The following is a 17,046-nucleotide window of genomic DNA, read 5'->3' on the forward strand; positions in this document are numbered from 1 at the left end:
TGTTGTTTTACAGTGGGTCATAATATAGCATATCTTTGTCAGTGCGTTTTGTGGTGTTAGGTCGCACTAACTCAAAACGTGCGTAGCCTACACCACCTCCTGAGCTGGCGTAGGATTTGAGCGTGCCGTACACCAACGTCCATATTGATAAATCTCAAAGTCACCGTGGTTTTGGGTGTAGCCTACGCCAGGTGTACGCTGGAAATTTGGTGTACGCACTTTTGATAAATGAGGGCCAATGTGTTTTTATTCCTTATTTTATTTTTTACTCTGAAGTGGACGGAGGCTTCCACAAATAACTCTTCAGGAAAATTTTGAAAATAATTGTAATTATTAGAAATATTAAAACAGGTGTACAGTTAAACCACATATGCAAACATTTAATCACAAAAAGGTATATACATTTTTTTTCAAATTGTATGAGATTTGATTATGAAATAACAAATACATTATTACGTGAGACTTGTCTTCAGATTTCAGAGAAAATTAATGCAAATTGTGAACTATTTAAATACATGCCTATTGTTTAAAACTCAAAATTAAATTGATTAAAATTAACGAAATCATCCATATGCATAACAAACATATATAGCTAATATAGCCATAAACTCCATAACAAAAGCAGAAAATGTTTACATGCCCCATAGAAATGAAATTAACCAATAAAATCAACGTAAACCCTATACATTCGTAAGGGAACACGTGTTCAGGACATCTGCGAGTTACTTCATAGTGTCCAGCTCCGCCTCTTTTCTGATTTCTCGTGCAACATTTGCCAATTCATTTAATCCTTCTCTCAAGAGGTAGTAAGTAGTACCGAATGATAGTCCTGCAGCAGCAACACTGCCCACAACTGGAAGGAGGCTTGCAAAATATTCAATGGTAGAAAGTGTTGCAAGTGCAACAGAGACTTGCAACCTGGCTATTGATTTTTCACGGATGGCAGAAGCAAACTTTGATTTGGCCAGATGTTCCAGCAAGGGCTTGTTTAGTTTTTCCGAAAGCCTTGACAGTGATCCATCATCCAAACCAAATGCATAGTAGCACCTTGTGAGGAAAAGCAACACTATGCCTACATCACATGCTACTGATAGACCAGGCAAAGGGATCACTGCTATACCAGCAGAGGCAAGAGATGCAGCCCAGATCATGCCTTCAAACATCTTGATCTTCTTCTCAAGAGATGCTGCGGAGCACACTGGCCAGGCTTGTAGAAGAGCATATCTCTTATGCTCTGGAAGCTCTTCTTCGAGAGTGTTTTGAAGCATTTCAAAATCATATTTGTCCAATTCAAAAGACGATATCAAGAAAACTTTGGGGTCTCCCAATTCTTTAAAGTTTTTTTGACAGTCCTCTCTTATTGTGGAAAGAACCTTCTGCTCATCAAATCCTTTTTTCTTTTCCTCTGCTCTGATGTCATTGTCAATCTTGGAACGAATAAAGTAAAAGTTTTTCTTCTGTTTTTTTATTTCTTTAGCCAGCATGATGTCATTCTGCATGAACCTTTCTGAGTTAAGGACAATGAAGAAATCATAGTTCTTAAATTTGACATCTTTAAGGTATTTATCTGCTTTGAAGTTTGGACTTCCTATTCCAGGCAGGTCCCAGATCTTCACATTTGGCATTGTAGGATGCTCATACATGGTGACCTCCATTGTAGTTTCTGTGACTCCAGTAGGTGCTGCTCCATCCTCATCTTCACTTACACCTCTGAGTGCATTTACAAAGGAGGATTTCCCAGATCCTGTCTTTCCAGTCACGGCAATGTTAAGTGAGACATTTAACATCTGGTCAAATGTTTCTTTAGCTTTTGCTGTTGCCTTTTCCAGGGTGGACTCGCCTGATGCCTTTACTGCCTCAACAACAGCAGGGTCTTGAGTTTCCATGTTTTAAACTGTAAAAAATGAAGTACATAGAAGTATATGTATTTCAACATTTATTCTTGAAGCCTAAATGCTATTCATTCCTGTTATTACAATAATCATCGAATAGTTTCAGTTATGTGATTCACATTTAACACAAAGTACTTTGTTTTAAATAAATGTGACCCTGGACCACAAAACCAGTCATAAGTTTATAGGTATATTTGTGGCAATATCCAACAATACATTGGATGGCTCAAAATGATATGCCAAAAATAATTAGGATATTAAGTAAAGATCATGTTCCATGAAGATATTTGTCAATTTCCTACCATAAATATTGTCCTATCCTAACAAACCATACATGGAACACTTATTTATTCAGCTCTCATATGGTGTATAAATCTCAATTTCAAAAAATTGAACCTTATGACTGGTTTTGTGGTCTAGGGTCACAAATTTAGTCAACGTAGAGACCTTGTTTAAGGTACCAGTTTAAGGCTAGATGGTGTTTTTCAGTCAGGGACTGCAACAATTCTGGTTGATCAGTTGAGTAATAAAACTAAAATCTTTGAATAAAATGGAATCAGATGCATTTAATGTTTGGGCAGTTCCAGTAAAAACAAAAACAAAGATGATATCTGCAGTAGTGTGTTATATTAAAGGGGTGGTTGAAAATTATTTTACTTTTTTAACTTTATCTAGTGTGTAATGTTGCTGTTTAAACAGTCTCTGGGAGATATTGTCTTTTGAAAGAAATTGCTTTTTAAGGACTACAACAAACGGCTGGTTGGAACTACACAAGCCTCCTCCTGGGTAAGTGACATCGCTAACCATAAAATTGACATAAATCCTGCCCCCGGGAACACGCAACAAAGGGGGTGAGGCCATGTTGGGCTGCCGTGCCGTCGAAACGCTGTCATTTTCACCATACAGTTTAAATTTGCGGTATGGTTTTGTTCTGGGCAAGAACTCATGCAGCCTAGCATAGATAAGATAAGAGCAGGGAGAGCAGCAATAACCCTCCCTTAGGGTAAACAGATCAGAACCAACATGATGTATTGCAGATATCATTAATGTAAATTTTAAATGTACAAAATAATTCTGGAATTTAGTCTGATTCAAGGGGAATCAGAATACCAAATCCTGACTGAATGAGAGGAGGAGCTGGGGATGGAGAAGGGTAAATGAGCACTGGAGAAACGCGATAGCTGCTGATATAGTATCACTGTAAAAAAAAATTGGGGGAAAATTTTTTGCAAATTGATCATTACATATTGGCCCAATAAATAGGCTTGTTCGCCTTCACCCAGCGATGCGCAGACCGATCGGCGGCTGACTTGAAGCAGTGCATGCCGGTTAGAAATTTTGTCCGACTTGAGGCAGCGCCGACGCCACGTGACAGTGACGTATGTCAACAAAGTGCCGAGAGAGCGATTCGAGAGCAGCCGGCGATTACAGCCGGTGCAGTTTCTCGAGAGCGACTGCTCGAGGCTGCAGGGGCTCTGATGACGACACAGCCGTTCCACGATTGGCCAGATTCACCGCATGACAGCGATCACGTGTGTTTCGTGTTTATTCTAAAACCTTCAGCTCCACTAATGCGCACAAATCTGTTTTTTTATAACAGTAAAACCTCCTTTCATGTAGTCGTGATGTTATATTGTCATGTTTATCAAAATATAACTGATTAAAAACATAGACTCCACTTCCTTGATAGTGTGGCTTATATGTTGAACTTTATTCTTGTACAAACACACGCTGTATTAAGCAGTGCATAAAGTATTACATGACAAGAATGTCTCTGAAACATCTGTGTATTGCCAAATATTGCATTTATTTCACTTCAGCTGATAAAGTGTGCAAACACAGCGCGAGCGTCACCGCGGGAAGCAGAAAGTGTCCGACTTCACGTCTCCGTTTGCAGCTCCTCCCCGCCTGCACGCGGCTACTCTCGCCGATCAGTTGCATCCAGCCACAGCCGATGTCGAACACACCTAATGACTTCCAAATAATTATCACCATGCAAAAAGATGCATTGTACTAATCATAGCTTAAGGTCTTCACTCAAAATTAAAATTGTATATTCACCGAACATATTTAATTGTGCTCAGTCAATCTATGAAGTCGAAGTGAAAAATCCATGTTGGCTGAACAAGTCCTACATCCGAAAAACGGTATACGCATGCGCAAAATGCACTTGAAGAAAACCGTTTGTGTGGAGATTTCAAATGCGGATCGCGGGAGCGCGAGCGGAGCCGAACCAGCAGGTGCTGAAGACCGAAACAGACATTCCCAAGAGAATAGAGATATTCATCTCACAAAGACGTTGGTGAGTATTTAGCACTGAAATTATTCTCCAGAGTTTTGCTTTATGACCGGGGTATGAAGTTTAAAAGACATTTTGTAGAATCACGAGTTCATGCATTCATTGTTCATGAGTGTGTTCTCGTTTACCACATAATTGTCAGAGCAGGGAATCGAACTCGGGACTCTGGCGTGAAAGTCTTAGATTCCACCACTGAGCCACAGGAGGGGCATAAACCCAATAGTCAGACGCTTGCTTAAATTGAATCAAAAAGAGTTTAACAAAAAAGGAAAAGGGCACAAAAAGCCCTTTCTTCCAGGCATTCACAAAAACAGAGGAATATGCAGTCCAAAAAGGACATAAAAATCAAAAAGGAGAGACAACAATCTCAAAAATAGAAGCTCAGGAAAAAGGTTCCTGTAACAGCAAAAAGCAAACTCTGGAAACAAAAAAGGCACAAAAGAAAACTTCTTGAGACAAGAGCAAACTTACGGCAGTCACAGGTTTAGGAACCACAATAACCAAGCAAGGATGCAGAGAAACAAACCAGCTTAAATACACAGCACAGAATGAGACACAGGTGAAAACAATAGCACAGATTACAAAAGGCACATGTTTACACATGAGTCCTATGGGGACCTCTAGTGGCCAAAATAAAACATTACAAGACAAAAACTCTGACAGGACCCCCTCCTCTAGGAACGGCTCCTGACGTTCCCTCCAGGACGACCAGTCTTGGAAGCAAGAAATTCTCGAATTAGTTTTGGGTCTAAGATGTCCCTGGCAGGGACCCAGGAGCACTCCTCAGGGCCATAGCCTTCCCAGTCCACAAGATACTGCCGGGACCCACGTGCTTGACGGACATCCAGTATTCGGCGGACTGTGTAGGCTGGCTGGCCACCAATGATACGAGGAGGGGGAGGTTTACCTGTCGCAAGAAAGGGAGAAGACAAAACTGGTTTTAACAGAGACACATGAAATGTGGGATTTATCTTTAAAGACTTAGGCAAGTATAACCGATAAGTGACTGGGTTAACTTTCCTGGCAATCTTGAAGGGGCCGATGAACCTCTGAGAAAGTTTACGGGACTCCACCCGCAAGGGAATGTTCTTTGTGGAGAGCCAGACTTTTTGGCCGGGGCGCAGAGTGGGGGCAGGTCTGCGTCTGCGATTAGCTTGGTGCTGGTACTGCTGGGAGACTTTAAGGAGCTTGAGTCTGACCTTCTTCCATGTCTGGCGGCAGCGCTTGACGAACTGTTGCACGGAGGGGACTGCAACCTCCACTTCTTGCTCAGGGAATAGTGGAGGAGTATACCCGAACTGGCACTCAAAAGGGGACATGCCCGTAGCAGAGGAGCGAAGTGTATTGTGTGCGTATTCTGCCCACATGATGAAGGAAGACCAAGAGGATGGGTTGTTAGCCGCCATACACCTCAGGGTAGTCTCAAGATCCTGGTTAAGCCTCTCAGTTTGCTCATTGGACTCCGGGTGGAACCCAGAAGATAGACTCACCGTAGCCCCCAGAGATTGACAAAATGCCCGCCAGAACCGGGAGGAAAATTGGGGCCCTCGATCAGAGACAATGTCTTGTGTGATGCCAAAGATGCGAAAGACATGGTTTACAACCAATTCCGCAGTCTCCTTTGCAGTGGGTAGTTTGGGCAAGGGAATAAATCAGGCAGCCTTAGAGAATCTATCCACTATGACCATGATAGTGGTGTTGCCCTGTGATAGCGGAAGTCCAGTAATAAAATCCATGGAAAGATGAGACCATGGTCTATGTGGTATGGCAAGAGGGTGCAGTAGCCCCTGGGGTGAACGGTGAGAGACTTTACCTTGGTTGCATGTGGGACAGGCATTTACAAATGTTGTGACATCCTCCTTGATAGTTGGCCACCAAAACCGTCTCTGGAGGAACTCAAGGGTGCGAGACATGCCAGGATGACAGGTGAGGCGTGAGGAGTGCCCCCACTGGAGGATCTGCGAGCGGACAACTTTCGGGACAGCACAGCTCCAACCCCAACGTCCGAGGCATCAACCTCCACAATGAAGGGAATATCTGGGTTCGGTAGAATAAGAACAGGTGCAGAGGTGAAACGGCGTTTGAGTTTGTTGAAGGCCAACTCTGCTTCAGTCCCCCAACAAAAGCCGGCTGTGTTTGCCTTAGTGAGGGCGGATAAAGGGGCAGCTACAGTACTAAAGTTCAGGATGAACTTGCGATAAAAATTGGCAAAGCCAAGAAAACGCTGTACCGCTTTTACCGATGAGGGGGTGGGCCAATCCACAACAGCCCGAACCTTTTGAGGGTCCATTTGTATTTGGCCAGGCTTGATGATGAACCCCAGGAACTGGACCTTGGTCACATGAAACTCACACTTTTCAGGTTTGACATACAGATGGTTGTCCAGAAGGCATCTGAGAACCCTACTGATGTGTTTCACATGCTCTTGGAGGGAACTCGAGAAGATGAGTATATCATCCAAGTAGACAAAAACAAACTGGTTGAGCATGTCTCTGAGAACATCATTAATGAGAGCTTGAAAGACTGCAGGGGCATTAGTGAGACCAAAGGGCATAACTAAGTACTCATAGTGTCCAGTGGGTGTATTGAATGCGGTCTTCCACTCATCTCCTTGTCTGATGCGCACAAGATGGTAGGCATTGCGCAAATCAAGCTTAGTGAAGATGGAGGCTTCTTGCAGAATTTCGAAGGCAGTGCCTATTAATGGCAAGGGATAGCGGTTACGAACAGTGATCTTATTAAGACCCCATAATCAATACATGGCCGAAGTCCGCCATCCTTCTTCCCAACAAAGAAGAATCCAGCTCCAGCAGGGGAAGTGGAGGGACTGATTATACCTGCTGAAAGGGCTTCGTCAATGTACTTGTCCATAGCAGTTCGTTCAGGAGAAGACAAAGAGAATATACGACCTCTGGGCGGACAGGTTCCAGGGAGTAGCTCAATGGCGCAGTCATGGGGGCGGTGTGGAGGTAAGGAGGTGGCCTTCCTCTTTCTGAACACAGTCTTTAGGTGGTGATACTGAGTAGTTACTTGAGACAGGTCTAAGGGTTCCTGGGACTCGCGAACAGGATAAGGGAAGTTCTGGGCCAAGCATGTGGTCTGACAGGTGAAACCCCAATTGAGGACTGCGCCAGTGGACCAATCAAAGTGTGGGTTATGCTGGAGGAGCCAGGGGTGACCGAGGATAACAGGGAACTCTAGAGACTGTATTATGTGAAATCGCATTCTCTCCTGGTGCTGGTTAATGAAGAGACAAAGGGGAGAGGTGATGTGGGTTATTCTCCCAGGAGCTAACGGTCTTCCATCCAAGGCGGTTACAGTTAGGGGGGCAGGAAGGGAATTAGTAGGGATCTGGAGACTATTGGCAAGTGAAATATCCATGAAGTTCCCGGCCGCACCGGAATAAATAAAGGCCTGGAGTTGGTGTTCCTGGTCTCCCCAAGTGAGTGTGATGGGAAGGGACAACCCAGCGTTGGAAGGTGAAGCAGTGCGTGTTACTCCCATTACAGTCCTTCCTTGCCTGTGCGGGACTGGGCGTTTCCCGAGAGCTCGGGACAAGAGGAGCGAAAATGACCCTGCAGTCCACAATATAGACAACAGCGCTCTCTTATACGACGGTCTCGCTCTGAAGGAGACAGTCGAGCCCTACCCAACTGCATGGGTTCTGGAGAATCTTGGGGCACTGGTAGCATTTGAAAAGGAGCTGGGCTGGCAGACAGTGTGGAAGCAGACTGGCGATGCAGGTTTCTTTCCCTGAGGCGATTATCTAGCCTGATTTCTTGATTGATAAGAGTCTCGAGATCACGGGCCGGTTCTCTGGTAGCCAGGTCATCCTTGATTGCCTCAGATAAACCGTTCAAGAAACTCACCATGAGGGCCTCGTCGTTCCAACCACTTCCCGCTGCAACTGTCCGAAACTGAATGGCATATTCAGCGGCGCTGCCATTACCTTGTCGGAGGGTGAGAAGTCTCTTAGAGGCTTGCCGACCGCTGAGGGGGTGGTCAAAGACTCTCTTGAACTCCTCTTTGAACATAGAATAACTTGAACAGCAGGCCGCCTGTGCCTTCCAGACCGCTGTTGCCCAGGAGAGAGCCTTGCCAGAAAGGAGGGTGATAACATATGCGATCTTGGCCCGATCTGAGGGGAAGGAAGATGGCTGTAGTTCAAATGTGAGAGAGCATTGAGTTAGGAACCCATCACATGCACTGGGATCACCCAAGAAACGTTGTGGTAGAGGTAGGCGAGGTTCAGCCAAAGGAGAGAGCATTTGAGACTCCGGGAGAGGTACAGAGGCAGCAGTAGAGGCAGCAGCTGGAGTGGATGGCAGCCGGCCAAAGATCCGGTCCGAACCTGTGAGTGTTTAGCCATTAAAGTCTCCTGCTGAGCTAAGGCTGTCTCATGACGCTGAACTGTCGACTCATGCTGAGCAACTGTGGCAAAGAGTTCTTGAGGGTTCGGCTTCTCTGGGTTCATAATGTGGCTTGGTTATTCTGTCAGAGCCGGGAATCGAACTCGGGACTCTGGCGTGAAAGTCTTAGATTCCACCACTGAGCCACAGGAGGGGCTTGAACCCAATAGTCAGACGCTTGCTTAAATTGAATCAAAAAGAGTTTATTAACAAAAAAGGAAAAGGGCACAAAAAGCCCTTTCTTCCAGGCATTCACAAAAACAGAGGAATATCCAGTCCAAAAAGGACATAAAAATCAAAAAGGAGAGACAACAATCTCAAAAACAGAAGCTCAGGAAAAAGGTTCCCGTAACAGCAAAAAGCAAACTCTGGAAACAAAAAAGGCACAAAAGAAAACTTCTTGGGACAAGAGCAAACTTACGGCAGTCACAGGTTTAGGAACCACAATAACCAAGCAAGGATGCAGAGAAACAAACCAGCTTAAATACACAGCACAGAATGAGACACAGGTGAAAACAATAGCACAGATTACAAAAGGCACATGTTTAGACATGAGTCCTATGGGGACCTCTAGTGGCCAAAATAAAACATTACAAGACAAAAACTCTGACAATAATTATCTAATGGTAGCCTGTAGCCAATAGTTTTATTTTCCTCATGTCTTATATGTCTAAAACAATATGTAATAAGGAAATTAAGTCATTTGTGTGATATGTGCGGCATGCGACTTTTGAACACGGTGCGTTTGGCGTCGGCCTCTTTTAGGGCTTAAGTTATTGCCTTTTAATATCAAACACGTCAAGCTCGTGATTTTCTTATGTCCATTCATTCGTCTCATCCTCATTATATAATGAAGAAACTTCTGTTCTGTCTCTTGCCAGATGTGATGCAGGGGAGCTTTGTCATTAATGTTAGTTTTTATTTTTATTTGCAGTGCCGTGTTTTCTTCACCACTTTAAGACATCCTGTTATATGCAGAAGACTTCTTGAATGTATTCAGAGTTTTTCCTTATTGAAAATAAGGTATTTTCACCCAAATATCCTGTGTTGGAATTTACTTGTTAATAAAGTAATGTGATAAAATGTCAACCCTGTTGTCTGTTTCTGTATTTTGCTTAATATATTTATGTTTTTAGTCATTTTTGTCTTTTGGGACAGTGAGAAATAAACAATTGTTACTACAATTTAAAATATTTAATTGGACCAACCACACAGTTTCACTGTAAAACATTTCTCCAATTCAACATTTTCTAGTGACTGATCACATCTAAATGTTTTAGTTGGCCAAATTGAAAAATTTAGATGTGATCGGTCACTAGAAAATTTTAAATTGGAGAGGCCTGACATTTTTTACAGTGTTGGTAAATTACATTTTTCCATTGGCTCAACATATTATTTCTAATTGAGCCCATGTTAACACACTGTTGCCACAATGGATAAAATTCAATTCACAGAAATTCAATTTGGCCAATTGAAAATTTTAGATGTGACCAGTTACTAGAAAATTTTGAGTTGGGAAGATTATAATTTATTTCATTTTTTACAGTGTACTGAAGGAGCTGATCATAGTTCTGGCGATATATATTTGGCTACACTCGTTCTATAAAGACAAACCTATCAGAGCGTTACAGTCAGTATCAATCACTGTAGATCCGCAGTCTGTAATCTAAATAATCCCTTCAAGCATTTACAAATAACAGCGTATCTAACAATATGAGACAACTATAAACAAAAAAACATACCATTCTGAATTGTCCTGTAACAACTGTTCTTGCACAGGTTCTGCACGATCCTCTTCACTAATATTCACTGGGTCTGATTTGGGTTGATAAGGCAATAGTGACGCCATTGTTTAGGCTATTACAATACACCTGAGCATATGCAAATAACCGTAATAGTAAGGGGCGGCGGTTAGCAAATCACAAACCAATCCTCCAGTTTATTGAAACAAATACGGAAGTGACTTAAACTGCAATTCATCAACTGGCTATTGCAGATCCATGTGTGAGATGACGCAATAATATATATATTGGAATTAAATTAACATTTAAACATTATCTTGTTGTAATAGTGCTTTATAATGAATATATAATATTGTATATTATATAACTGTAAATATATAACAAATTTAGTTGTATTAATATAGGCCTATTAATTATATAACACACATCTGAATACCTCTTAAGCAAACTAACCCTGGAAAATAACCTGCTCTGTTCAGAGAGTGAGCTACATACCCTGAAAGTTACCTTTGGAACTGAAAGTAGATGTTATCAGCCCATTGTGTATTTCCTAGAACCAATAAGCTATCCGTTTTTCAGAGAATGGACAGGTGTAGAATAAAGCTAATGTGAGAAATAATGTTTTTTGTTGGGTTTTTTTTAACGAAGCATGAACACATGTTAGACTGTACCCCATAAACACAATCAAGCCTTCGAACCACCCCTTTAACCTTTTGTGTGGAGAGCTTTTTGAACTTTTTATTTCCATGAGCTTCTTTCCTGTCATGGTATAAATTAACCATGATTCATACATCGGAACTGACCAAATGGATAATTAGCTTCAGCAGCATAAATATTTAACGTGTAAAGATTTTAGTATTTTTGGCGACATATAGCCTAAAGTAGCCTAATTCAACAATGAAAGTAAACAAAATTAAAGCTGCGAGCAGCGATGACGGGCCCAAGCCGGTGGCACCGCCACGCCGGTGGCATCAGCTTAACTGTGCACGGCAGGCAATATGCATTTAAACAGGAGAATATTTTAGAATCGCTCGAATATGCCACATTTACCGCAGCAACTGGTGCCACTATCACCACAAGCCACACCCATGATGTAATTTAAATCTAGATTAATTTTAATATCATAGGATAAAATAAATAAAAGTTATATTTTCCTGCTCAAAATTTTGTAAGTCCAGAAGGCCAGTATTTAATTCAAGGTGTTTGTAGTTCTTTTTTACTTATTCACACTAAAGTAGGGATGAAACGGTATGGAAATTTAACATCACGATTATAGTGACCCAAATTATCACGGTTATCAATATTATCACGGTTTTGTTCAAACAAGATGAAAGTGTTCAAAAAGAACAGATGCACACACTTAAAACATTTCAACAAGTTTTATATTTGAAATTAAACAAACAACAAATAACTAAAGCAGCTCTAAGCACTTTTTTAAGCTAGATTCTGTGGGATTTCTTTACTTAATGGCCGTCGTCAATAGCAACGCATAACGCATAAATAATAATAATTTGTCGTAAATATAATCTCTAATATTATCTCTGTAAATATATTCTCAATAAATATTCTCATCAGTGTTCAGCTACGATGCATTTAAATCAAGCATATTTTGTGTTAGAGCCCAAACAGTATCCAAGTGAAATAATGCATATCCATATTTCCATATGATTTGACAGTTTATTTTATTAAATATCAAAATGTGTGCATCATACCTGACACCTAGATGATCACTTTACAGTCAGTTTTATGACTGTCATTCTCTTTAAATGCTAGTGAAGTTTGGTAACGTTATACACGTTTCAATGTTGTATGTAACTTTGCAGACGGTCCCTAACTTCGCCAGCGTTATGCCAGTCATATCAGATGCGCTGTGGTTCTGCTGTGTTTTTTTTAAACCATTTTACCTAAATCACCAAAATAATAAATGTTATATTTACCCATGGCCTTCCCTGTTATACAGAAATGTAATAGTTATCAAACCTTCCTTAACTGCATAAATAATAAATGAAATATAGATGAATCATCATTAAAGCTACAATTTTCTCTGTTCCCGTTGTTCTTTGATGAACATTAATGACAGGCATCATCAGTGCTCCTGTCACTTTAAGAACAGCCGTGGATCTCACGCGCTGTCCCGCGCATCTCATTTCCTCACAACTCTTTAAGTTCATTTAAGACGTTATTTAACTAATTTAAGACTCGAATATGAGAATACTCACAATCCTCTGTGTTATTGTTTGTTCAAGAGCAAAACAGAACTCGATGTGAGCAGGAAACTGACGCGAGTCTATCTATGCGTCGAGTGTGTGTGTGTGTGTGTGTGTGTGTGTGTGTGTCAGTGTCCCTTGATTAGCTGACATGAGACGCATCCACACAGATAGGACACTGACACACACACACACACACACACACACACACACACACACACACACACACACACACACACACACACACACACACACACAGCATACCAGCATACCAGCATAGCCATACAGTTTAAGTTCACCTACACTTTATATTAATAAAAAGGTTTACAGTGCAAATACTGTTGTTGCATATACTGTGCATAAAATTTGAAAACATTTGCAAAAAACACCACTGTATCATTAATTTTTTTTTAAACCTTTAAGTAACCATTTTTTAAACATCTATAAACATTACTTTTACATAGATAGACGGACCAGATATTCCTAACACTTTGGGAATACTTTAGGGTTACTAGTTGTTTTGTAAACTGTCTATAAACATTATCTGGATGGTTATTGTAAAGTTGCAACCGATGACTATAATACCTTGTTAAATAATTTAATAAACAGTACCAGTAAAACGTGGGCAGTACCAGTAAAACATGTAAACAGTACCAGTCAAACATGTGGGTTGTCCTGATACTGTACTTCAAAATGTAACAGTGTAAAAATTGCCACAGAATAAAGTAATTGTTCAAGATCTATTGGTAACTCATAAAAATAATGTCATATTTGCATAAACTGTCACTACCGTATATATCCCGACACTAGCACATTAAGATAAGCTATGAAAAAAATCATGTTCCTCTGCCTCTTTCTGGTTAAATAATGTTTATAATAATTGTTAATATAGCATGCTATATTAACTATTCCAGGTTATTTATGCATAGCATAAATAATAGTTAGTAGAGCATGCTATGCCACTTTCATCAAAACATATTACAAAGCTATAGCAATCTCATGTCATTCCGTCTTTTCGAAAAAAAAGTTGCACTAACTGTTCGTTACAAGCAGCATTTGCCGTCAGGCAGGTAACGATAGCTAACATAAACATATTTTTGCTAGCCTACCTGCTGCAAACTTACACTTTTTTTGTACAAGACAAGTAGAGCTATTTTATCCAGTGTAATTTATCACATACCACTATCTTGTTTTTTCTTATCCTCCTCTTCCTTTCTCTATTTTCTTTTCTGGCTTCCTGAAGCATAAAATTCCGCTTAAAATCCGAAGATTTTGTATTTTGCCGCAGCAGAGATCGCGTGGTTGGCTGGCTGCTGTCAGCGACTTCTGAGAGGGGCCCCTTAAGGGGGATCCCGATAGCAGTGTCATTGCACTTTACTGCATTGACTATCAATGGGGCGCTCACACAGTTTGTCGTTTCATTTTATTCTTAACCTGTCGCTGTCTTGGGGCCCCAGGCCAGCTCGAGGCCCCAAGCAATTGCTTGGTTTGCCTGCCTTGTCGCGACGGGCCTGCACACACACACACACACACACACACACACACACACACACACACACACACACACACACACACACACACACACACACACACACACACACACACACACACACACACACACACACACACACACACACACACACACACACACACAGAAAGAGAGTTTAAAAAATAACACAACACTGCCACCCTTTAGTGAGGGGAGGGCAGACAGAGAATAAATATTCAGAAGAAATATATTAAATAAAATAAATATATTGATCTGAAAAATAGTATGATTATTTTAAAGCTATTTGGTTACATTTTAATAAAACATTGTTTTAGTATGTTTTTAAACACACACACATACACGTTGTAATACCAGTGTAATACCCATGTCATTATACAAATTTGTGTCCTCATAAATCACAAACAAGAGAGAGAGAGAGAGAGAGAGAGAGAGAAACACGTTTTTTTTTTATCCTGCTTCAAAACTAATACAATGCTGCCATCTTGTGTTCATTGAGGGGAGAGCAGCAGACAGAGAATTTCTGTTCCCCTTTTTTGTCCTTATTTAATCCCTCGCCATGGAAACACCGTTTGAGATATCCAATATCCGTTCACATTTTAGCATCTTCAGTATCTTTGTTTCATGTTGACCGAGTTTGGTGGAGATTGAATAAAACGCCTACGAGGAGAACGTAAAAACTCAGACCCCGATTTAACCAAAAATTTACCTTCAAACCAAAATATCTGACTTCCTGTTGGTCGGAGCTAATGACTGTAAATTAGAAAGTTGTCCGGCTCGATGAGGTCAATATATATACTGAGTTTGGTGATTGTAGATGAAACGAAGCCCTTCACTTTTGTCAAAAGGTGGCGCTAGAGAGCCCCTCATCCCCGCCCGTTTCTGAGGCTTTGTCCATGTGTACTGACTGACATCTCTGATGTGTGTGTTGAGTTTCAAGCAGTTTCAAGCAATTTCAAGCATGCTAAGAGCCTCAGAACAGCCAAAAGATTATTAAACTTTGACACGTTGCCATGGCAACAGTATTTGAAATTTCAGGAATCCATTTCATACGTCTCTATCTCTCATGTTTTCACATTATACTGATGAAGTTTGAAATAAATGGGGTGAAAATAAGATGGTGATTCAAAGCATTTTTGAAAGTGACACACTTCCTGCTGCCAGTTGGTGGCGCTATAACTTTGACTCACAAAAGTCATATCCATGTGATCGGCCTCTTACAACAAACACACAGCTGAAGTTTCATCCAAATCAGTCAATGTTTGCACAAGTTATAACACACTTCCTGTTTCCCTTTTCTCGCCATAAATTCGTTGCTTCGCCACGGCCACACCATTTGAGATATCAAAAATCCGCTCGCAATTTAGCATCCTGGATATGTTCTCTTCATGCTGACCGAGTTTGGCGATGATCGAAACAATGGCCTCGGAGGAGTATATTAAATTCCAGAGCATGGGTTTTCCGAACAACCGATTATAGCTCACTTCCTGTTGGGCTGACGCATAACTATGAGCACGAAAGTTGTTTGGCCCGATGAGGTCTATATGTGTACCGAGTTTCATACATGTACGTGCAAGTGTGTTTGATATATGGACCAAGTTTTCAGACCCCACTTAAGGGGGCGCTGTCGAGCCCCCCTGCCACGCCCGGGTACCAGCTTCAGCCCGGCTCTGATGGCCGCGCATTCCGACGCCTGTGCGAAGTTTCAAGAGTTTTCGAGCATGTTAAGTGCCCCAAAAGTACCCGAGAAGTCGAAAAAAAAAATAAAAAAAAAAAAAAAAAAAAAAACAAAGAATAATCTGAGGAAGAACAATAGGGCTCTGCGCCCTTTCAGGGCTTGGGCCCTAATAAAATAAAATAATTATAGCCTACTTACTTTAACGCTTTGGTTCCAGCAGTGGTGACACAGAGTATCTACAGTTTACATGAGAGTCATGAGAAAACGCTGTAAAAGTTCTACAGACTGAATATCAATATGAAAAATGGAAACGGCCGCCCAAATGCCGTAACAGTTTCAATTTCCAAGAATTGCTTTCTTCTTTTTTTTAAGTCATTTTAGATGTGTCTAATGTAGGTGTGTGTTGGGGGGAGTCCCATCTGAGGATTGTCCCCCTTAAAATATATAATTAAAAACACATTGTGTAGGCTATTGTAAATAATAGGCTATACTTAATATAATATAAAATTGCGTAAGTAGTAAAACAGTAAAAACAAAAACGCAAAAAAGTTAAGAAACGTATAAGTGTAGAAACATTTTGAGTCCCCCCTCTCTTGCCTCAAAGTGATTTGGTCCACCACGCACCTCACCTATAGCCTACACACAAGTTCGGTGGGAGAAAACAAAGTTCTTTAGTTTTGTTGTTAGTAGCTTGCTGTTAAATTCACTTTAAACATCAGATGAAGTGATTTTTTCTCTTTAATACAGACGATGCTGAGGTATTAATAAATTAGCAACGACGGAAAAAAAACTTTTCATAACCTATGTATTTTTCAATAAAGTAAATTTTTAGTCTTTTTTTTGCAAAAAAACAAAAAAACAAACAAAAAAACCTATGTTAAAAAGTTGTTTGGCACATGATATACAGAGTGGCCATTTATTTAATGGAGTTTCGTTTGCTTCGTTCCTGAAATCAGCCAGAAGCCCATAGCCTACTCCAAAATGACCAGACTTGTTCTGAAGAAGAAGAGGGGGAAAAAAAGATAGGCTACGAACAAAGTGTGCTTTGGGGAGTTTTCATTAACACTATGCAGTTTATGCTATTACATTGATGTGATGTGCTGTGAGCCCCTAAAGGGACGTGGTGGTGGAAAAAATTTAGGATGGGAGGAATCCCCCCCCCCCCCAAATCTTTTGCGCTCCCTCGCAAAACTTTTGTGTTCCCCCGAGAAACTTTGCGTTCCCTCGCAAAAGTTTTGCGTTCCCTCCCAAAGATATTTGCGTTCCCTCCCAAAGATATTTGCGTTCCCTCCCAAAGATATTTGCGTTCCCT

At 41.0% G+C, this 17,046-nt stretch overlaps 1 protein-coding gene across 1 annotated transcript; it reads right to left on the bottom strand.

The window, feature by feature from the left end:
• Positions 1 to 403: 403 nt before the first annotated feature.
• LOC307139126 (interferon-inducible GTPase 5-like) lies at positions 404 to 16,086 on the bottom strand. The gene is made up of 2 exons (XM_079837986.1): positions 15,933 to 16,086; positions 404 to 1,894 (listed from the first exon to the last, which is right to left on the bottom strand). The coding sequence occupies exon 2, from the start codon at positions 1,884 to 1,886 to the stop codon at positions 723 to 725; it is 1,164 nt and encodes a 387-aa protein (XP_079694112.1). The 5' UTR covers positions 1,887 to 1,894; positions 15,933 to 16,086; the 3' UTR covers positions 404 to 722.
• Between the last annotated feature and the right edge of the window lie 960 nt (positions 16,087 to 17,046).

The sequence above is a fragment of the Gobio gobio genome (assembly GCF_949357685.1).
Source record: "Gobio gobio genome assembly, chromosome: 15".
Classification (NCBI taxonomy): Eukaryota; Metazoa; Chordata; class Actinopteri; order Cypriniformes; family Gobionidae; genus Gobio; species Gobio gobio.